The sequence below is a fragment of the Thamnophis sirtalis genome, unplaced genomic scaffold, assembly GCF_051295495.1.
Source record: "Thamnophis sirtalis isolate CommonGarterSnake01/CBP01778 unplaced genomic scaffold, rThaSir2_p1.2 scaffold_13, whole genome shotgun sequence".
NCBI classification, from domain to species: Eukaryota; Metazoa; Chordata; class Lepidosauria; order Squamata; family Natricidae; genus Thamnophis; species Thamnophis sirtalis.
In genome coordinates this window covers 14,089,896-14,112,715 of record NW_028261393.1, presented here as the reverse complement: position 1 = coordinate 14,112,715, position 22,820 = coordinate 14,089,896, and the positions used below count along the sequence as shown (strand labels likewise).

General features: G+C 47.1%; 1 protein-coding gene across 1 annotated transcript in view; it reads right to left on the bottom strand.

The window, feature by feature from the left end:
• Positions 1-18,275, bottom strand: part of SDC3 (syndecan 3) — a 114,536-nt gene extending 96,261 nt beyond the window's left edge. Inside the window, exon 1 of the mRNA XM_087728421.1 lies at positions 18,075-18,275. Within this exon, the coding sequence (XP_087584547.1) occupies positions 18,075-18,170 (96 nt within the window). The 5' untranslated portion in view covers positions 18,171-18,275. The remainder of the gene's footprint in view (positions 1-18,074) is intronic.
• Positions 18,276-22,820: the final 4,545 nt, after the last annotated feature.

Below are 22,820 nucleotides of genomic sequence, written 5' to 3'. Positions count from 1 at the left end.
AGGTAGCAAGCACCACACCTCACCTGAAGCACATGCGTAATCACTCTCCCGCTCTAGATCCCAAAGCCGAAATCCTGCTCTTGCCGGGAATAGACACCTCGAAATTTCTGAGGCGTTCAAGAGGAGATTGTACTGCTATTTGTCAGAAATGGTCTAGGGCAGTGATGGCGAACCTATGACACGCGTGTCAGTGCTGACATGCATAGCCATTTGGGGTGACACGCACAGGATTTCATGCGATTCATCCTCGGCTCCTGCAGGGCCGCCAAGGATGAAAGAATCTGTGCTGGAGGAACGGGGGGGGCGGGACGTGTGATCTCCCCCGCCCACACTCACTTACTGTATCACCGCCGCCCCTTTCTGAGCGCAGGGGCTGCTGGTAAGGTGTGCGTGCCATGCGCACACACGTCAGCGCAGCGAGGGAGGACCCGCAGAAGAGGAGCGCGGGAACAGTGCGCGCCTCTCTCCAGTCAGGCCGGCACAGAGAGTCTACTCCTGGGACTGTTGGTTACGACCGCACCACAGCAGGGAACAGCGGAGTGCCAACGGGAACTGTGAGCGCCATTAGCAGCAACTATTGGGGTGCCATGGACTTGTAATTGCCCACAATAACTGAGATAAGTGAGGGGGAGGTTGTGTTAGCTTGTTAGGCTAGTTAACCCCTAATTGGCTATCTATAATTCTATCTGCTGTCACTGGCCCACTGATGGAACACCCAAAAAATAAAAAACAAAGGTTAAGGAAAGGGAGTGTCACTGGCAGTGGCCGACCCTTTCAAGAGACATGGAGCGAGATGTATGGCATTATAGAAAAAAATGGCAGATCATTTTGCGTTCTATGTACTGAAACGGTAATAAGCAGAACGTGGAATATAAATAGACATTTTGAAACTAATCATTCCCAGCTCTTGGAAAAAAGTGAGGATGAAAGAAGTTACTAAGCAGGTATGTTAAATAATTTGTTTTTGGTTTATTAAATACAATTATATATTGCAATTATACATTTTTGTAGTTTAAACTATAAATTGCGCAAAATTATGTTTTTGTCGAAGTGACACACAACGCGAGTTATGCTCGATTTTTTGCCAATTTTTGACACACCACGCCAAAAAGGTTGCCCATCACTGGTCTAGGGTCTCCTGCTTGGGGGGGGGTGAGAGTTGGACGATGACCTACAAAAGACCCTCCCAACTCTGTTAATCAGTAAAATCTACTCTGTGTTTCTATGTACAACTGTTGGGACGAATATAAGAAGTCTTTAAACCTTTACATTTTTCTTTATATCTTTCTCTTTTTTCCTAAACTGCTTCTCTTTTCTTTTATTGCACTGTTACCTTTTTTTGCTATTTCTCTTTCTTTTTCGTTCCCCCTGTTCTAGTTTAGCTTGTATGCATTTCTTACACAGTAATTGATCTTAAAATTTTAATACACACAGATTATACAGCATATCCTTTTTGACTGCAGCCCTTCATTTTAAAACAATGTATCCACCCATGGAGTACCCCGCAACCCCACTCCCATCACAGTTAAGTAAAGGTAAAGGTTCCTCCCGCACGTATGTGCTAGTCATTCCCAACTCTAGGGGGCGGTGTTGATCTCCGTTTCAAAGCCGAAGAGCCAAAGCTGTCCGAAGATGTCTCCATGGTCTTGTGGCCGGCATGACTAAACGCCGAAGACGTACGGAACGCTGTTACCTTCCCACCAAAGTTGGCCTCTATTTTTCTACTTGCACTTTTACATGCTTTTGAACTGCTAGGTTGGCAGAAGCTGGGACAAGTAACGGGAGCTCACTTGGTTGCACGGCGCTAGGGATTCGAACTGCCAAACTGTTGATCTTTCTGATCAACAAGCTCAGTGCTTTAGCCACTGAGCCACCACTTCCCTTTCTATAGAGCAGCCTTGTTTGAAGCCTATATGAAGTGCCACCATGGGCCCCATGGGCTATAGATCACTTGTCCAGGACTGTATTACTTTTTCTCCCCGAAGATTCTTTCTCTTGCCTTCCTCTCTACATACTAGACTGCAAAGCTCGTAAATCCCAGTTTTCTTTGGCAATGAAGGGTAATTACCTTCAGTGCGAATTTCATGAAATCAACGAATACCGTTCACCAAAGTCAAGCATCTTGCAAAAGACCCATCTCGGTGTCATTTATTATATATTTCCCCCTTTCCCCATTCACAGTTACGTATACAAATTAAAACATTTGGGCTAATGAGGACATTAAGATTTCTCTTGCTTATGTATGCCATGAACCTAAGCAGGGAAAGACAGCGTATTTGTAAACAGAAAACAACAATTGCCAAAGCTTGACTAAAATACAGAGAAAGAGAAAACGTTCATCTCACCCTTCGACATGTTTATTGCTCGTTTAACAACACCCCCCCACCCCCCCATTGACTGAAGCAGCAATATTCAGTGGGCACATCCAAATACGCTACACTCAGCAGTTAAATTATGGAAACTCCTTTTACCAGCTCCAGATAGAGGCTAATATCACAGCTCACAGACAAAAAAAAAAGCGAAGGAGAATAATGTTTGCAAACTCTATTGTATTTCCTTTTCTTATCTTGAATGCTTAAAGGAAGCTTTAGGATATAAGATATGCAAAGGTCTTGCTGAGACATTCGGAGCTCATGCAAAGCTTCATGTCTGCATTTAAATGGCAAGAGCTTCCGGCAAACAAACCTTTTTTTCCCCCTAGTTTAAGTCCTGCAGTAAAACAGAGTTTCAGCTTTCAGTAGCTGAGAACAGACCTCTTAGCAGGACGGAGCGTGCGAGGAGTGTCCAACTTTGGGAACTTCTGGACTTCAACCTCATGGCTGCCTGAGGAATTCTGGGAGTTGAAGTCCACAAGTCTCAAAGTTGGAGACACACACACACATACACACACACACGAGTTAAGAAATTTGATGGTAATGGGATCAAAGCACCAAATCAAATGAGTGGAACCAAATGAACAGATTGGGTAGAAAGCAGGAGAACTTCCAAGTCCAGGAGTTTTAAACAAAAGGCCTAGAGGCTGGATCCGACCTGTGGGGTGCTTAGATCTGGCCCACGGGCCCGCCCTGGAAACAGCGAAGGACCGTCCTGCAGTGCGTCTGCCAGCGAAAATGTAGCATGCAGCCCTCCCGGACTCTGTTTTGGGCCGCGACGGCCTCATGCAACCCTCCTTCAGTGAAAACGGAGCTGAGAGAGGCTGCGTGTGACCTTCCCAAGCTCTGTTTTTGGCTGCAACAACCTCCTGCAATGCTCTGCCAGCAAAAATGGAGCTTGTGAGGCAGAGGCACCGTGGGCCGGTCCTTTGTTGTTTCCAAGGCAACCCCATGGGCCAAATCTAAGCACCCGCATCCCACGGGCCAAATCCGGCCCCTGGGCCTTGAGTTTGACACCCCTGATCTAGAAAGTGAAAAGCCTTTCTTCCTGAATGCTGGCTTTTTTAAAAAAGGTTTCTCTGGCTGGCTGGGAACTATGGAAGTTGTAATCCCATGCATCTGGAGGTCACCATCTAGGAGTCAAACAGGTTGTGTACCATCTTTTTTTTTCCAATATACTTTTTTATTTTCCATTTTCATAACATACAATCGCATGTATACTATTACATAGCCAGTATCCTATTGTATTAAGTAGTAATTATATCAGTTCCTCTTGTCATCAACACCCACGAAGATAAAAACCCATTATTAGCTCTTCTGCTCTCCATACACCTCTTTCTTCTACCTCTCTCCTACATCCTTCCTTCCCTCCATCATCCTTTCCTACTCTACTTCCCCTTCCTTTCTCCTTCTCCTCTCTCTACATTCCACTCATCCTCCTCATCTTCCCCCCTTACCCTCTCTCCTATCCCTCTCTTCCCATCTTTCTTCTCTCTTCTGTTTCCCACTCTTCCTCTCATTGGTGTATTTCCACTTCTGAGCAAACTCCAATCTATGTTGATGGTATTTATGCTTCCATATCCATAGAAAGTTTTTATTTTCCATTTTCATAACATATAATCAGATGTATACTATTACATAGTCAAAATCATGTTGTATTATTAAGTACTTACATCAATTCATCTTACCATCAACTACCAAAGGGAAAAAAAGAAGAAAAACCCAGGTTGTGTACCATCTTAAAGTTCATCCAGAACAAGCCACAATTCAGGATTCTCTAAAAATCTGGCTTTATGTTAGTTCTGAATAGTTGTCATCTCTCTTTTATTTCCTTAAAAACTTGAACCATTTATCACAATCCCAGTTTAAATCATTTCCAAAGAAAGCTTGTTTCAAAACATCTCTTCCATTACCGAAAATACACTGAATTTTGTTGTTCCAATACCTGATCTCTACAAAGGAAACTCTATATCAGTACAAATCATAAATGTTATATTTTAGTTTTTATTCTCATGAATTCTAAATATACACTGAAGAAATACGAAACATCACAAGGCAATCAATTATGGACTCGAGTGAACTTTACTGGAAAATTTAAATTGCCACCCAAAACAGGTGATATCTTAGGATCAGAAACAAGGAAAGAGGACAAAAAGAAAAAGAAAAACTTGGATTTGTAAGTCACCAAGACAGAAGCTAGTTAGAGCCATAATGGAGAAGCTATGCCACGCATGCCACAGGTGGCACTCAGAGCCTTCTCTGCGGGCATACCAGCCATCACCCCAGACCAGCTCCACCATACATGCCCACGTGCCTACTGCTGGGATGTACGGGCACATGCAGGGGGTTGTATGCACGGGGGGCACTCCCATTGCATATTGGGGCCTTGTGCGGCATCCCCATGCCCCATTTTGACTTCCAGGTTGGTGCAGGAGGTTTTCCAGGCCCAAAACAGGGTGTGGCGAAAGCCTCCTGTACCAACCCGGAAGCAAATATTGGGCGAGGGGGGCGAGGCGCATGCACAGGGGTGGGGGAACATAGGGGAGCACGCATGCATGTGTGGGGGTCACACACGCATGTGCAGGGCACATGCAGGGAGGGTCACAAGCGCATGCACAGGGGGCGGGGCACACAGGGAGATTGTGCATGCATTGCAATATGGGCGTGGGCACGTGGGTGTGATACACATGCGCACGCTTTTGGCACCTTTTCAACGACAAAAAGTTAGCCATCACTGCAGGGGTGGGATCCTGCCAGTTCTAACTTCTTCTATAGAAGAGGTTCCAGAAATCTACAGTGCTGTTTAGAACCGGTTCCAGCTCCCCCCCCCCCCGCCCGTCCACACATCATCAAGATGAAGAACGAGAGGAGGAATTCTGGGAGTTGAAGTCCACAAGTCTTAAAGCTGTTTGAACACCCCTGGGGTGTTTTTCTAAAGGGTTAGGGGTGCAAGTGTCTTGTAACTTGACAGCTTTAAGACTTGCCTGCTTCAAATGCCAGAGTTCCTGAGCCAACATTTTGGTTGCTAAGCAAGAGCATTGTTAAGTGAGTCTCACCACATTTTACAAGTTGGCCACTCCCACTCAGTCACATGGCTGGCAAGCCACTCCCACAAAGCAGGCCACACCTACAGAAGAGGTTCTAAAAAAAATTGAAACCCACCACTGCATCGAGTTAGAGAAACAAGATGCTTCATATCCTTGAAACTGAATTTAAAAGTATTCCTTCTTCTAAAGATTTCACTAGGGACTTTACACCGGAGGAACAGATGCGTCCAGAATCCCGAAGAAATGAACTTTCTGAAGAGCACTGGGTTTTAATTTTAAAAAGCCAAGATTTGAAGAATGCTTCCTCTCCCTTATTTCTGAAAAGCATTCAGCTGAGTACCTATTTTCTTTTCATGGTCAAATATGGATAAATAATCCATGAAGCCAATGAGGCTTGAAAAACTGGCTTGATGTTCCACCGAGGCTGAGATGTTTTTAAAGACTGCCTTTTGTTGCTTTTCTCTTGCTCTCTCTCTCTTTATTTCTTTCTTTTTCCGCTTTTCATTGTACAACTGTAAACTGAGCCTGGTCTCCTAGGATAAATGCCAAAAGTAATTGAAATGGAGATTCTCATTTATGGGAACGCATCATTCATATTTATAAAGAGATCCTTGGAATTGTTCAATTGTCGTTCATTTCTATCTAGCAACCCTCAGGGCTGAAACAGGTACCAAATGATGGAGATGGAGGAGGAGAAGGAGGAGGAGAAGGAGGAGGAGGAGGAGGAGGAGGAGGAGGAGGAGGAGGAAGAGGAAGAGGAAGAGGAAGAGGAAGAGGAAGAGGAAGAGGAAGAGACTGCTTAGAAGAAGAGTAAGATCTTTATTACGGTCAAAGACCAGCAATATACATTTGTTGCTTAGAAGAAGAGAGATCGTTGGAGGGAAATAAATATTTTTAAATACCGTGGATTCTTTTTATTATATATCTTTTATCCTGGTGAGCGTATGATTCCTGGTGTTAAGGTATTATTAGGTTGCAGGGATGGGGTCATATAAAGGACAGAGATTAAATCCCCAGCCTAAATTATGGATTAAGTCCTCATCTTAAATCATCCTTGTAAACAACAAAGCTATTCCACAGCTCGGAAGGAGGTGTTTTTGCTTTGTGATCACTGCGGGAAGGATCCTCTTTTGAAACTACCCTGCAAAGCAATGCCTCTAAAAGAACAAAGGCAACCTGCATATCATTCCATCAGCCTGCTCCGGCACACATTCAATAGCAGAAGAGGCATCGGGCATGTCTTTTGTGGGGTTTCCAACAAATTAGTGAACATGCCAAAAGGATGTTCAGGGCATCACAGTAAGTGTAAAACAGGGGTCTCCAACTCCTGGGCTATGGACTGGCACTGGGCCACAGCCTACCAGAAACTGGGCCGCACAAGCAACATAAACCCTATCAGTGGTGGGTTTCAAAAATTGTTCGAACCTACTCTGTGGGTGTGGCCTCCTTTGTGGGAGTGGCTTGCCGCCCATGTGACCGGATGGGAGTGGCTTGCTGCCCACGTGACCAGATATGAAGATGCCAACGACACTTGTCAGAACCACCTTAAATTACCTCACACACAGCACTGGCATGCATAAGAATATGATGTAAACTTGTTTTTTAAAAGGCATCTTTGGTTTGCGTTAAAACAACTTCAACACACGCAATGTTCTGATTGCACCACAAACGCAGTAGTCATCCTTACCTTATCCAGAGGCACTGAGTTTTATAAATATGAGCATGATAGTGTAGAATAATCATATCCAAGGACCAGTGGTGGGTTTCAAAAAAGTTTGGAACCTCTTCTGTAGGTGTGGCCTGCTTTCCGGGTCCACTGGTGGAACCTCTTCTAACCGGTTCAGGAGATTTAACGAACCAGTTCTACCGAATAGGTGCGAACTGGTAGGAACCCACCTCTGAACCCTATCCACATACGTGCAGGCAGCATGCAAAACCACATCCCCCACCCCTGCGAACACACCACTCCTTGGTCATGGCCGGTTCGGGGGGGGGGGGGGAATGGCAGGCCAAGTTACTACCTACTCGGCCAAATTGGGCCGAACCAGTAGGAAACCCACCTCTGGTTTCTCCCCTATAAAGCACTTCGCCTTCCAACCACAGTCCGCTTTCTCCATCATCATGGAGTTTCTTCTAGCTGCTATAATTAAGCAAACACTTCAGCTAATATTGACACATCTGTTAAAATGCCTGTCAACTTTTGAAAGAAATGAACCTGCAATGGAGCCGTAAGTGTTCTCCAAACCAAATTATTAAAACATGCAGTACAGTCTGCATGTGCTTCAGTTCCCTGTTTGATTTACGATCAACGACTGGTTCACTCGACAATATTAAACCCTAATCCTAATCCTAAAAAAGAACACAATAGCCAGGCACGCCAAATGTTTTGCACTTCAACTAGTATCACTTAATGCCAGTGGTGGGATTCAGCCGGTTGACACCTATTTGGGAGAACCGGTTGTTAACTTTCTAAGCAGTTTGGAGAACCAGTTAGCAATAGCAGTTAGCAATAGCAGTTATATACCGCTTCATAGGGCTTTCAGCCCTCTCTAAGCAGTTTACAGAGTCAGCATATCGCCCCCACAGTCTGGGTCCTCATTTCACCCATCTCGGAAGGATGGAAGGCTGAGTCAACCTTGAGCCGGTGAGATTAGAACCGCTGAACTGCAGATAACAGTCAGCTGAAGTGGCCTGCAGTACTGCACCCTAAACATTGCGCCACCTCGGCTCCAGTTTTTGGAAGAAATCACATTTTGTTTTTCCCCATTTTACAGGGCTAATCCTGTAAGGAAGGCAGGAAGGAAACACTCTGGTGTTGTTTCTAGCCTAATCTTTATTGCCCTGCTTACAGAAACTGCCTCTCCAGTTAACCCTTATTACATTGTAACAGCTAAGGCGAAGCGCCCATCGACCAGAGTGACATTGAGTTGGCCATGACCTCCCAGTCACATGACCACCAAGCCATACCTGCCCAGCTGGTCATTAAGGCAGAGAACCAGTTGTTAAATTATTTGAATCTCACCACTAACTTAACCTGATAGTGTTGTTCTCTCTGCATTTGTACACAATTACTAAATTGGTACAAAACTGTAACCAACACAACAAACAACCCACCACTCCCCTCTAGACTAGATTAGGATGCTGGGTAGACCCAGTTGCTGTTAAACCCCAATTTTTAAGCCCAATTTACCGGACAAGCCATTCTATCTTGATTTGAACATGATGCCAACTAGAAGAGCTGAATTTGTACATCATGCTCGGCTCAAAACAAACAAATGAAGGTTTGGCGTATTGCGATATGTCCACGGTCAATGTCATTCTACGCTATTGCTTATTAACTCATCTTCCAAAAAGTGCCTGAAAAGATTGTGTGTAGGTCATCTAGCAAGAAGTCCAGACATAATGGGACCCCATCTGCTGTTTCTATCATCTATCTCTGACCCGGAGCTGCTTCAGAAGATAGTTCCAATCGATCAAAATTATATACACTCAGTTCCCAAGAAATGAAGTAGGCTATCCATTGGATCCTCAGAATCTGAGTTCGGAACCACAAAGCAACTTAAAAGCAGTAATGCTTTTTGCATTGCTTTTCTTTCTCTTTCAAAGATCTTGGGTTTCTTTTAAAAAAATGCATCCCATTTCTGAACCCTTTTGTTATACAACATATTCCTTGGCATCACTGCCTGCTTTGTAGCACATCACTATAAGGTAATTAAAGTAAGGGACAAGGGACAGAAGGCTCAACATTAAGAAAACTAAGATCATGGCATCAATTCCTGGCAAATAGATGGGGAAGAAATGGAGGTAGTGACAGATTTTATTTTCCTAAGTTCCAAGATCACTGCAGATGGGGATTGCAGCCAATTAAAGGAGGCTTGCTCCTGGGGAGGAAAGCTATGGCAAATCCAGACAGCATACTAAAAAGCAGAGACCTCATCCTGCCAACAAAAGAGCATATAGTCAAGGCGATGGTTTTCCCAACTGCAATGTATGGCTGTGAAAGTTGGACCATAAGAAAGCCTAGGAAAGAATGGAGGCCTTTGAACCCTGGCGCTGGAGAAGACTCCTGGGAGTTCCTTGGACTGCAAGGTGATCCAACTGGTGAGTCCTAGAGGAGATCAACCCTGACTGCTCTTTAGAAGGCCAGATCCTGAAGAGAAACTCAAATACTTTGGCCATCTAATGTGATGGAAGGACTCACTGGAGAAGAGCCTAATGCTGGGTACTCAACTCCTTTGAAACTCATCAAATTTTGATGTGAAAATGTTGTCCCGATACTCATTGTTTGTTTGGTACTCAATGCACAAGTTACAACCTGTCAGTATCCGCTGCCTTGCGACTCACTACATTATTCCTTATGGGGGGGGGATTTGTTTGGTAGTCATCATTTTTTAAACTCGTCATGCCTCCCAGAATCAATTAACAATGAGGTACCACTGAACGGTGAATGGGCTTTTATGCTGAAGCAGTCTTTTTGGAGGCCATTCCAGGAGAGATGCTTGGACTTTGAAAAGGATTCTTGTGGATAACAAGAGCAATTTCTGTCACAGCAGGAAAAAATTAAGAGGGAAAATCTATAGCCTAGATTGTGTATGTGCTGGGAAGCATCCCTGGAGCATTTTAATACAGTAGACATGAGAATGGACTCATGGCATAACTATGTCTAGAGGGGACAACATCTGTGAGAGAGGAGTCAATTCTTTTCTTATTTAGTCCTACAGATTTAGTAATGATGTTGACATGTACTAATCCTTAATGTGGATATCTTACTTGTGGCTTAGACTAAGGTTGTGTTATAAATGGGATTCATAATATGCATTAACCATGGTCTACTGAATAAACCATAGTAGTTGGTTTCAGGTATAGCACTAAGTCATAGAGCAAGTTCATTTATTTCTCAAGATTTTAAATCACACTCCATTAATTTCAAAGGAATCTCATAGACAAATGCAAAGGAAAAGAAAGGAACCTCCAGCCAATAAAATCGTACAAAAGTCCTAAACAAAAATTAACATCATAACAAGGTGCAAACATGAAATACCTAAAGCTATAAGTCATACAATTCAACCATGGCAATGACTGAACTCTGAGATTATGCCAAGAGAGGAAAATAAATGCAAAGCAACAAGTCCCAAAGGTGATTTTAAAAGGCAACTGGATATCTCTTTGTTTTTGGCTTGAAGATGTTTTGCTTCTCATCCAAGGAGGAGGAGGAAGAGGAGGAAGAATAAGAAGAGGAGGAGGAGGAGGGGAGGAGGAAGAGAAGGAATAAGAAGAAGAGGAGGAGGAGGAGGAGGAAGAAGAAGAAGAAGAGGAGGAGGGGGGAGGAGGAGGAGGAAGAAGAAGAGGAGGAGGAGGAGGAGAGGAGGAGGAGAAAGAAGAAGAAGAGGAGGAGAAATAAGAAGAGAAGGAGGAGGAGAGGAGGAGGAGGAGAAGGAGAAGGAAGAGGAAGAGGAAGAGGAAGAAGAAGAAGAAGAAGAAGAAGAAGAAGAAGAAGGTGAGGAGGGGGAGGAAGAGGAGGAAGAAGAAGTAGAGGAGGAGGAGGAGGAAGAGGAGAAAGAAGAAGAAGAGGAGGAGGGGAGGAGGAGGAGGAAGAGAAGGAATAAGAAGAAGAGGAGGAGGAAGAAGAAGAAGAAGAGGAGGAGGAGGCGGAGGAGGAGAGGAGGAGAAGGAAGAAGAAGAGGAGGAGGAGGAAGAAGAAGAGGAGGAGAAGGAGGAGGAGAGGAGGAGAAGGAGGAGGAGAGGAGGAGGAGGAGGAGAAGGAAGAAGAGGAGGAGAAGGAGGAGGAGGAGGAGGAGGAGAAGGAAGAAGAAGAAGAAGAAGAAGAAGAAGAAGAAGAAGAAGAAGAAGAAAAGAAGAAGAAGAAGAAGAAGAAGAAGAAGAAGAAGAAGAAGAAGAAAACAACAGCTGCTGCTCCTTGGATGAGAAGTGAAATGTCTTCAAGTAAAAACAAAGACAGTTCAGTTGCCTTTTGAAAAAGCACCTTTGGGACAACCATGACCTGGATGACTGAGTCCCCCCCAGAGACACTACACCAGCTAAGCTTAACACTTAGCTTGTTAAGGTGCTGAGGAGGGACAAGTAGAAATGTGACCTAACTCAACCACAGCCATTTTCTGCAGCTGCTGATGGAATAATTTCCTTTACCCATTCAACTAGGAATTTCACAGTGAATGAATCCTTCCGGGATGCCTTTGCAAAGTTGACATGGTCCTCCCTAGTCACTGGCTTCCAGTTGCTTAACATTTGTCTTCCGTACCCCATCACAATGACAAGTTTTTGTTGTTGGTGTTCTTAGTACTTTCTGGTAGAGTTAAGACATTTGTTAGCAACTCTGAGAAGTCACTGCAAGAGATGGGAGGGGGTTGAAGGGGGAGGAAAACCTTATAATTTATACTAAGGTCAATGTTTGTGTTTCTTTCGTGATAAACTTTCAGAAAAAAATACTCAGGAAATGGATGGTCTGCTAATTAAGTAAGCCAATTCCTATAAATATTTGTCTGTCTGCATGCTTAAAATCAAACTGAAAGAATTAAAGAGATGAAGTTGTTTTATACAGAGAACAGGCTGTTTAGGAAATAAGAGCATCGTTTGGATAAACAGGTTATTTTCAGCTATTAAAATAGATGTTTAAAAATCTTTTGCAGCCTGTATGCTGAATATTTTTCAGGAAGTGTCTTCCGGTTACACAGACACAGAATGCTGCAACCAACATTTATCAAAATGCATTTATCTAATCACACAGCCATTCAAATATTGTCCTTTTCTTGCTCAAGTTATAAAAATATCATCTTGCAGAATTATTTTTTCTCAGAGGGTTTTTCTTTTTTGAGGGCTGGGGGTATATTTTCTTACCCTGGCTCAGATGAGTCTAGAGTGGTGTTTTTTCACACTTTTAAGACATGTGGATTTCAGCTCCCAGAATTTTCCAGCCAACAGTTACCAAGGAATTCTTGGAGATGAAGTCCACACAATTTAAAATTGCCAAGTTTTGGGGGGAAAACACTGCTCTAGAGCACCGAAAAGGAGTTAAAGTAGTAGCCAAACTGGCAATTGAGAAGATCGTCATTAATAAGGCTGAGACCCAATTCTGAAAAACCTCTAGAGAAGAGCCAGATTTACATGTGATACTAAGCCAAAACCAACAAACCGCATGTTAATTCAGCACCCGTTCTGGGCTGCGTAACTCTGGAAGATCTCAAAATGGTAATAAAGAATAAAAAAATATTCACTTCCCTGCCTTGGTGGTCATCTGGATTCCAGGATCCAGATCTAAAAACCCTTTTCCACATGTTGCTTTGAACCCAGCTGGTTTTCCATTAACCTACAGAAATTCAGTTAAAGGTCTCCCCACCCACCCAAAATCTGGTCTGGTTGCAGAGGTGGCATTCAGCAGGTTCTGACCAGTTCTGGAGAACCGGTAGCGGAAATTTTGAGTAGTTTGGAGAACCGGCAAATACTAGCTCTGGCTGGCCGTGCCCCCATTTATTCTCTGCCTCCCGAGTCCCAGCTAATTGGGAGGGAATGGGGATTTTGCAGTAACCTTCCCCTGGAGTGGGTTGGGAAAGGAGAGTTTACAGTATCCTTCCCCTGCCACGCCAGAGGTGGGTTACGACCAGTACGCATCTGGTACCATTCCAGTACAATGCTCCAGAGGGCCTGCCTGCCTGCCCATGCTCCTTACTGGTATTTGAGCTCTTCAGGGCTTCCACGCACACCCACGGAGCGTACGGCACCTACGCAACACTCCTCCACCACGCAGTTGGAGCATCGTGGAGGCGTTGCGGAGTGTCACAGGCGGTAAGGTAATGCTGCACGTGTTCATGTGGTGGACGCCTGGTTCCGTTGCTCTGTACCAGTTGCAACGGGATCTGGAACCCACCACTGTGCCACGCCCACCAAGCCATGGCCACAGAACCGGTAGTAAAAAAAATTGAATCCCACCAGTATCTGGTTGACGAAAATCTCCTTGTCAACTCATAAGTACCAAGAAGTCATTTACAAATCAGGATTTGATTTTCTGCATTTCAGTTCCATCTCACAATATTCGGCAATAAAAAGGAGCGGGAGACCACATGATTTATAAAGCTCCCACTAATTGAGAGCACCAGCAACAAAAGGCTTTTTAAAAAAAAAAAAAATCTCAAACTCTAGCCAACAAGCAATAAAGCTAGACATAGTTCTCACAACACACTAGACGGTACACCAGACTAAGTTAAAACAGGATGGTTCATTTGTGCTTCTGTAGGCTATGAAAACCCAGCCATGGTCTCAGGACATGATATAAAGGATGGGCCTCCAACCTTTTGGCTTGCCTGGGCTGCATTGAGTGAAGAGGAATTATCTTGGCCTCATATAAAATACACCCGGGTGGACGGGTGGGTAGGTAGGTAGGTAGGTAGGTAAGTAAGTAGACAGACAGACAGACATGGGAGGGAGGGAGGGAGGGAGGGAGGGAGGGAGGGAGGGAGGGAGAGAGAGAGAGAGAGAGAGAGAGAGAGAGAGAGAGAGAGAGAGAGAGAGAGAGAGAGAGAGATGGGTAGGTAGGTAGGTAGTTAAGTAGATGGACAGACAGAGGTGGGTGGGTGGGTGGGTGGGTGGGTGGGTGGGTGGATGGATGGATGGATGGATGGATGGATGGATGGATTGACAGTCAACCTCTACTGAGATTGCCAAGAAAACTGCAAATTGACTCGAAGTTACCCCACAAACACACACTTCAAAAACGCAAGTCAACTCTCCAATTATTTGCCATGGGTTATGGGAAGACTTTGCCCGTCACTCCCTGTTTAAGGATAATCATAACTTTGAAAGGTTCCAAGGCTGAACATTCATTCACTTAATAATGGATATATGCATAGTTCTGGTGCCCTCAAACCCATGCCTTGGCCCATTCCTTTCACCCTGCCTCTTTAAGGGCTCAATTAATGGCTTTTAATGGAGCTTTACTCCCAGACGCAGGAATTAGGAAGTTTGGGGCAGAGCAGCAGCCAAAGACAGCAATAAAATAGTTACAAGGAGTTTAGAAGGTTTTCCTCAACTGAATTTTCCATCAGCATCCTGCAGGCATCTGAGAATGACCTCATAGGCTGGGAATAAGGCATATGAATCAGGCTCACAGCGACTGAATTTATATTAGGGGAGACAAGATTCTGCCACAGGATGAGCCTTCCCAATATTTAGGTAAGCCGAATGTAGAACATGACGTCATCTTGGCAACGCACTGGCCAACAATCCGGACTACAGCCAACATCATGAAATTGGGGCAGAAGCAGGGGTGGGCAGCTGGGGATATGCAGGGGTTTGGAGAACTCCCAAATCCCACTACTGGCTGGCCATGCCCGCCCCGCCCCTCCCAGGAGTCCCCACACGGCCCGTTTTGGACTGCAGGTAAGTGCAGGGCACGCACAGAGGCTCCGGGAGGGCGAAAAACGGACCTATCGGAAGTGCGCAAAGAAGGCGTGTGCCAGCCACCTGGTCTTCAGGTTTCCAGTGCTCCAGCGTGCACGATGACCAGCTGGCCGGCCTGCAGGCGCCCGCTGGAAACCAGAAGATCAGCTGGCGACGGAGGGTGTGTCCACAGAGAGGGCTCTACGTGCCACCTCTGGCACGCATGCCACAGGTTCGCCATCATGGCCCGATAGTATATGGACTCAATTACTGAGCCCGGGTCTCTTCTCTAGACATTCAGAGCCCCAGTGATGTCACACTGCATTTGTCTAGGCAAGCCTGTTGAAGATGCTATCCTGCCAGATGGGTTGTTGCTTCCATCACTCTTAACCAGCAACAGTGCCTCTGAAAGACACACACACACACACACACACACACACACACACACACACACACACACCAGTGATGAAATTTAAAAAAAATTACTACTGGTTCTGTGGGTGTGGCTTGGTGGGTGTGACAAGGGAAGGATAATGCAAAATCTCCATCCCCACCCCACTCTGGGGCCAGGCAGAGGTGGCATTTGCAGGTTCTCTGAACTAATCAAAATTTCTCCTACCGATTCTCCGAATTACTCAAAATTTCTCCTACCGGTTCTCCAAACTACTCAAAATTTCTGCTACCGGTTCTCCAAATTACTCAAAATTTCTGCTACCAGTTCTCCAAACTACTCAAAACTTCTGCTACCGGTTCTCCGAACTACTCAACATTTCTGCTACCGGTTCGCCAAACTACTCAAAATTTCCGCTACCGGTTCTCCAAACTACTCAAAATTTCCGCTACCGGTTCTCCAAACTACTCAAACATTTCCGCTACCGGTTCTCCAAACTACTCAACATTTCCACTACCGGTTCTCCAAACTACTCAACATTTCCGCTACCGGTTCTCCAAACTACTCAAAATTTCCGCTACCGGTTCTCCAAACTACTCAACATTTCCGCTACCGGTTCTCCAAACTATTCAAAATTTCTGCTACAGGTTCTCCAGAACCTGTCAAACCCTGCTGGATTTCACCCCTGACACACCCCCTTGTTAAAAAAAAGTACCTCTTCCATAATGTCACAGCTTCAGAATTCATGATCTCCTCAAGTAACCCACCTACCCAGATCCTGTAGCACATGTGGACATCCTCCACACCCCCAAGACGCGTGGTTTTATTTTATATTTTTGTACCACTAGGGCCGTGAAAACAATAGGCTCAACACACCCTTCTTCTATGGAACCCTACCGCCCCACCACCACCACCACCCCACAAAAGTGTAAAAGGATGGATGCTTTCCCCATGCCCTCTTCTGATGTATCACTCCCAACACCAGCCACACACACACCCTGCAGGCTTCCAGAGTCCTAAAAACAGGGGAGGGAGAGTATAACATGGGACCCCGGGTGGAAAGATCACTGGGTGGGAAAAGATAAGCCAAGTGACCTTCTACTACAGGAAGGGAGGGGGGTGTCTCCTGGAACTCAAGAACAGCCCCTATTTCCATTCCTCCCCACCCACCCATCAAGACCACTCCTTCCCAGCTTTTTTCCCATGAGGGAGCCATGGCTCTCTCTAGATAGGGGAGTGGGCTGTTCTTTAACCACTCTGGAAGAGAAATCGCAATAGGGAAGGCAATCTTTCTTTTATTACTTTTACTTTGTTTCTGCTGGATGAGAGGGAGCTGCGCCCAAAAAGACTGGAGACAGCAAAGCAGGGAGGATTACGGGGGCACTCCCACCCACCCACCCCACGACTCAACCCTCCCTGTGTATTTTCCCTGAAGACTTGACCCACTGAGGTGACGAGCAAATATCATTCTGTGTATAATCCTATACATAATCCTTCCTCTGTTTACCCCCCCCCCACACACACACACACACTCACAAGACACCCAGTGCTACATAGCAAAGCAAGAAGGGAAGAAGAGGAGGGGGGAGAGAAATGCCCCCCTTCTGTGCAAACCCATCGACCTTCAAATGACGTCACTGCTCACCTTTCTCCCCCCCCACCTCCCACCTTCTCCCCTCCCAAACGAAAGGGGAGTTTGTAGTAGGTCAGAGGAAAAAAGAGCTGAGCGCGGAAGATTCGCAGGTGACCTTTGGCGTGGGACTCAAGCTGCGCGATCGAATTGGGGCGGGGGGGGAGGGGAGATAATACCTTCTCCCCGCCTTTCCATAAAGACTTTTTTTTGCAACTAGAGCTTACAAACCAGGACATCTGCCGCCCCAGCGAAGGAAAGAGGAGGGGTTGTCTTTAATTCTCCAACAAAGCTGCAATCTTCAGCATGCTGAGCTGGGGACGTACAACGATGGAGACCCCTCCCCACTTCGCCCACCCACCCACCCACCCACCCACCCACCACCCACCCACCCACCCACCCACCCACCCACCCACCCACCCATCTATCTATCTATCTATCTATCTATCTATCTATCTATCTATCTATCTATCTATCTATCTACTACTAAACCCATCCACTCAAGGAAGACAGGGACTCCCTTGACTTGCTTCGGAGCGGGTTCGGTCCCCTCCAGCAAGCCGACCTCATCCTCTTCTCGGGTGCAGCAGGAGAGGGATGTAACCCCCCCCCCAAAAAAGGGGGCGTGTGAGGCACTGGCTAATCCTGCCAAATCACGCGCGCCCACTACTCACCCCCCCATACTGCAAACGCCGGCAGCTGCTGCTCATTCAGACCCCCCCTCTTCCTCCCCATCTGCCCCCCCTCCTCCCGCAAGCCACACACACACACACACACACACACACGCCCTCCGCCCCAAAAGAGAGAGGGATGCTCCTTAAGCAGAGGAGCCGTTGAGACCCGACTCCGGGGTAGCCATCCAGACCCACCCACCCATCCCTCTCTTGGCAGCCCAAATGCCTAGAGGGGTCCTCGCCTCCCCCGCCCCAATTCAGCAGAACTGCCTTGGGAACCCTCGCTACCCCTATATTGGCTTCTTTGAAAAAGCGCCCCCAAACCCGTGAGCTCAGGGAAGTCGGGGGTCTCGCATTAGAGCGAGCCCCCCTCCTCGCTTTAGCATCCCCTCCTCTTTTTAAAAAAGCCTGAAGGCATGAGAAAAGCACCCCCTCCTCTCTTTTGCCCCGACCACCCACGGAAGACGCGAGGGAGCCTGGCAGAGAAGACGGGTTTAAGAGGAGACACCCCCCCCCCCAAAGCTCGCCCGACCCGGGATGCCCTGAAGGAGCAGCCAATGTGTCACTTACCCGGGCGACGTGGCCGGCCAGGAGCAGGAGGAGCAGAAGCGGCGGCGGCGGCAGCCCTGCCTGGCCGCGGGGCCTCGACGGCTGCAGCCGAGGCATGTTGGATTCCGGCTGGACGAGGAGGAGGAAAGCACGGCCGATCCGGCTGCCCCCCGCGCGGCTGCAGTCCGGAGGGACGGAGAGGGGAGGGGAGGGACGGGGGAGGAGCGGGAGGGGGGCAAGTGCCTTTCCTTTGTTTCCGATGCAACTAGAAACCCGGAGCAACGCAGGAAGGAGGAGAGCCGGGAGGGCTGCGAAGAGGCACCCGCCAAGAGGCAACGGGAGAGATGCAACCGATTGGGAGGGGCGGAGGCCGGCCCGAGCTGCAAGGATGGCCGCTGTGGGACGCCTCCTCCCTCCGGCTCCAGCCCAGAGTCGCCCGCGGCCGCCGGGACCGTAACAATCAGAGCGCGCCCCGCTCCTTCCCCCGCTCAGGAAACGTGCGCTCCTGATCCGTTTCCATTCGCTCAGCGGCTGGGAGGAGGCAGGAGGGGGGAGAGAGAGAGAGACGGAGAGGCTTGCGGGCGCCCTCTAGCGCCGGTTCGGGCACCCCACCCACCTCCCAGCGTGATGCCCGGCCCAGTAAACTCGGCATCATCTGCCGTTTGCGGTGGCGAAAATCCAGGGGTGAAATTCAGCAGGTTCTGCCAGGTTTGGAGAACCGGTAGCGGAAATTTGGAGTAGTTCAGAGAACCGGCAAATACCACTTCCAGTTGGCCCCAGAGTGGGATGGGAATGGCAATATATTAGTATCCTTCCTCTGCCACGCCCACCAACCCACGCCCACAGAACCGGTAGTAAAAAAAAATGAATTTCACCACTGCAAAAATCCAAAGACAAAAGCCCTCATTTCTCATTCCTCCCAGTTTGGTGTGGTTTAGGAGGAATCCTTGACTTACGACCACGAGCGAGCCCAGCGTTTCTGTTGCTGAGCGAGACGTTTGTTCAGTGGGTTTTGCCCCGTTTGATAAAAGTGATCCCTTGAATCACTGCATGGGTTGTTGAGTTAGTGACAGTGTCGTTAAATGAATCGGGCTTTCCCCGCTGACTTGAGTTGTCAGAAGGTCAGGACACTGCAATCGTCAAAAATATAGAATGACAGAGTTGGGAGGGACCTTGGAGGTCTTCTAGTCCAACCCCCTGCTTAGGCAGGAAACCCTACCCCACTTCAGGCAAATGGTTATCCAGTAGGAATCAGTTGCGTGATCAAAATTCAGATCCTTGGCAACTGATTCATATTTATGACGAAGGCAGTGTCCCAACCATCTGACCGATGCTGCAGTGTTTTTAAGTGTGAAAAATGGTCCCTCAGACTTATTTTTCCCCATGCCGTTATAACTTTGAAGGGTTACTAAATGAAGGATTGTAAGTCGAGGACTACCTATATTGGAATAGATTTGAAGATGCCAAGGGGTGAAGAGGAGACTTCCTGCTTCAGCTCTTCAGATCCACGTATCCCTTTGGGGAATTGAGCACTACAAATAGAACCATGTTCGTTCAACTTCCGGGATTGATATTTGCCAGGAAGGTAGTGTTTTTCCAACATTGAGGTCTACAAATACTTTAAAGCAGGGGTGTCAAACTCAAGGCCCAGGGGCCAGATCTGGCCTGCGGAGTGCTTAGATCTGGCCCTTGGGGCCACCCTGGAAACAGAAAAGGGCTGGCCTATGATGCTTCTGCCAGCAAAAATGGAGCTCACCCTCCGAGCTCCGTTTTAGGTTTAGGTTTCGTTTAGGTTTCGTTTTATTCCCAGCGGGACTCAGGGCGGCGCACAAACCCAAGGGGGGAAAGGGAAACACAAAAAGTACAAATACAAGCATTTAAAAATAACCAACAGCCACACAGATCAAGAGGGGAAGGGAACTCATCAACCCCAGGCCTGCCGACACAGCCAGGTTTTAACGGCTTTTCGGAAGGCCTGGAGAGAGGTGAGCGTCCGAATCTCTGCGGGGAGTTTGTTCCAAAGGGCCGGAGCTGCCACAGAGAAGGCCCTCCCCCGGGTGGTAGCCAGATGGCATTGGCTGGTAGACGGAACCCGGAGGAGGCCAGCCCTGTGTGATCTAATGGGTCTTTGGGAGGTAATTGGCAGCAGGCGGTCTCTCAAGTACCCAGGTCCAATACCATGAAGGGCTTTCACTGGCAGGGCTTTTTCGGCCGTCGGAGCCTAAAACGGAGCGCAGGAGCCCATTTTTGCTTGCAGAGTGCTTGGCCCACCACAGGCGTCCTTGACACGAGTGTCGTCGAACTGGCCATGCCCACCTCTGGCCATGCCCTACCCAGCCCCTCAAGGTCAAACACAACACTGATGCGGCCCTCAATGAAATTGAGTTGGACCCCCTTGTTTTAATACCTGCTTCTAATTCACAGAAGGGCTTTTGCAATCGTGTCACTATGTCCCAGGAATTAGAGATGGTGGAGGAAGGGAGGAAGCTGGCCATTTGGAGACCCAATTCTTGCTGTTTTTTAATGCCGGAATGGTGGAAACGATGACCGGTGGAACTGATTCTAGAATCGAAGAGGAAGACACCCCCATCATTCATGATCCTAATCTCATCTCCTTTCTTCTTACAGCTTTTAAGTGGGTTGACTACCGATGGAGCTCGTCCTGAGAAGAAAAAGCTCCGTGGTCTTTATTCCCAAGCAGGTTCATGGAGCGGGACTGGATGCCGGTTCAATCTGTACCAAACGGGGGCTTGAAGAAGTCCTAGCTGCTTCTCCTTCTCTTTGGAAGAACTAACAGGCTTAACGGCTATTGGTAGACTCTGTTTTGGGGAGAAGGAACTGGATGCCTTGGGATTCGTTTCCTTCCTGTCTGTCTTGGTCTGGCAACCGCCAGGCGGAATGGACGCTAACGGAGTCTTTAAGAGTGGGGTAGAAGTGACTGGCAGTTCCTCCCAGTTAGTTTTATGAAGTGGACCCAAGTGCCTCCCTCCATACACTTCACTGTTCTTAGGTTCCTTAAGTGGTAACAGAATCTGCTTTGACTGGGAGGAATGGAAACACTGCTCGGGGTGAGAGTCTCTCTCATTCATCTTTTCGGGTGTAGAAGCTGGAATGGCAACAGACGGAGACTGTATTATAAACGAAGAACCCAACAATGGTTCCAGGACAGGCTGCTCCCAAGTGGACTCGTGAAGAGGGCCTGGATACCTTCCCTTCCCCTTCTTAGAACTTCCAGGCTGATTTATATTGGACGAGCTTTGTCCTGGAAGAGGGACAGGTCCAGAGGTCTTTGGGTCCATCTCATATAATGATTTGGGCTCTTCCTCCTCTCCTTTCTGATAGCCGGAGGTTGATATAAGCACTGGGGGGAAAGCATCTGGAAGGGAGGCAGTCAAGAGTGGTTGCTCCCAGATTTGTTCATGGAGAGGACCCGGATAATTTCCTTTCTTCTTCTTCTTCTTCGAGTTTTCTTCTTTTCCTGAGGAATCCGGTGGCTTTTGGCCCAGGCCAGAAGTTACTGACTTTTGCTCCTTTTGACAGATGCAAGGAGGGATAAAAATGGGTGACACCAGTTCTGGAGATGAAGCATCTGATGGTTGGTTGCAGACATGAAGAGGACTTATCTGTTTGTTCATCCAATCCTGACATCTCTGCTGGGCCATGACTCCTGGAGTCCATTCTGGACTGGGGAAGTCCAAAGGGACTTCAGGAAGTTGCTGTTCCCAAACAACTTCATGGAGAGGGCCTGGCTCTTTAGCAATCCGTGTTGGATTCCCACGGGGTGGAACGATTACTGAAGGGACATGTTCTAGGGAGTTAGAATCCAACGATGGTTTCTCCCAGACAGGTTCATGAAGAGCCCCCAAATTTCTATTCATCCCCTGCCAAGAGCTTCCCAAAAAGAATTGACTGCAGGTGGCATCAAATGAAGATGGATGAGTCCTCCTAATAATGTATAGCTAGGTCTTCAGCAGCCTTCATCTCTCTTTTTCTTCTCCATTCTTGCAACTCAGCTATGGAATCATCTCAGCTGTGGAATAATCTTCTAACAGGCAGAGTGTGTGTGTGTGTGTGTGTGTGTGTGTGTGTGTGTGTGTGTGTGTGTGTGTGTGTGTGTCCTTCAAATGGTTACATAGTGTGAGCAGTGTGATTAGTGCAGTTTGGACACCTCTAGGTGGCTTTTTTTTGTTGGTCCTGGTTTTATTGTTGCATGGGAAGGTGTGTCATCCTTGGGATGAAGGCCTTTGTTATGATGACCAATGAGAAGAAATTACAGCACATCTAGGAAACTAAGAAGCTAATAGATCCTGGATGATCATCATTTTCTGTTCTGAAACCCCCCCCCCCCCCGCTTCGCTAATGCACAAACGACAGTCAGACAAGGCTTGTAAAAGAATGTCCTTTATCAGTCCAGGCTCAAGCTGGCTGCGAACTCAAAATAAATGTAGATAAAGTCTCTGGCAAAAAGTTACACAGCAAATGCAAACATAAACTCTTACAGCAAACCAGGTTTACAGAAAGCAAATCACTTATCCAAGTGCCTCTTTGAATCACGAAACTGAACTCACGAACAAACCACGACAAACCACGAACGACGTTGACTTCTGCCACAAAGGCGCAGCAGCATCCATCTTTTATCTGCAGAAGATGACCCTAATGAGCAACAGCTGCTCATTATTCCTGCATCCCGACGCAACTCACAGCAAGCTTCTGCTGAGTCACAACAATTTTCCTTGACTTCCTTCCATGATAACTATCTCTGGTGTG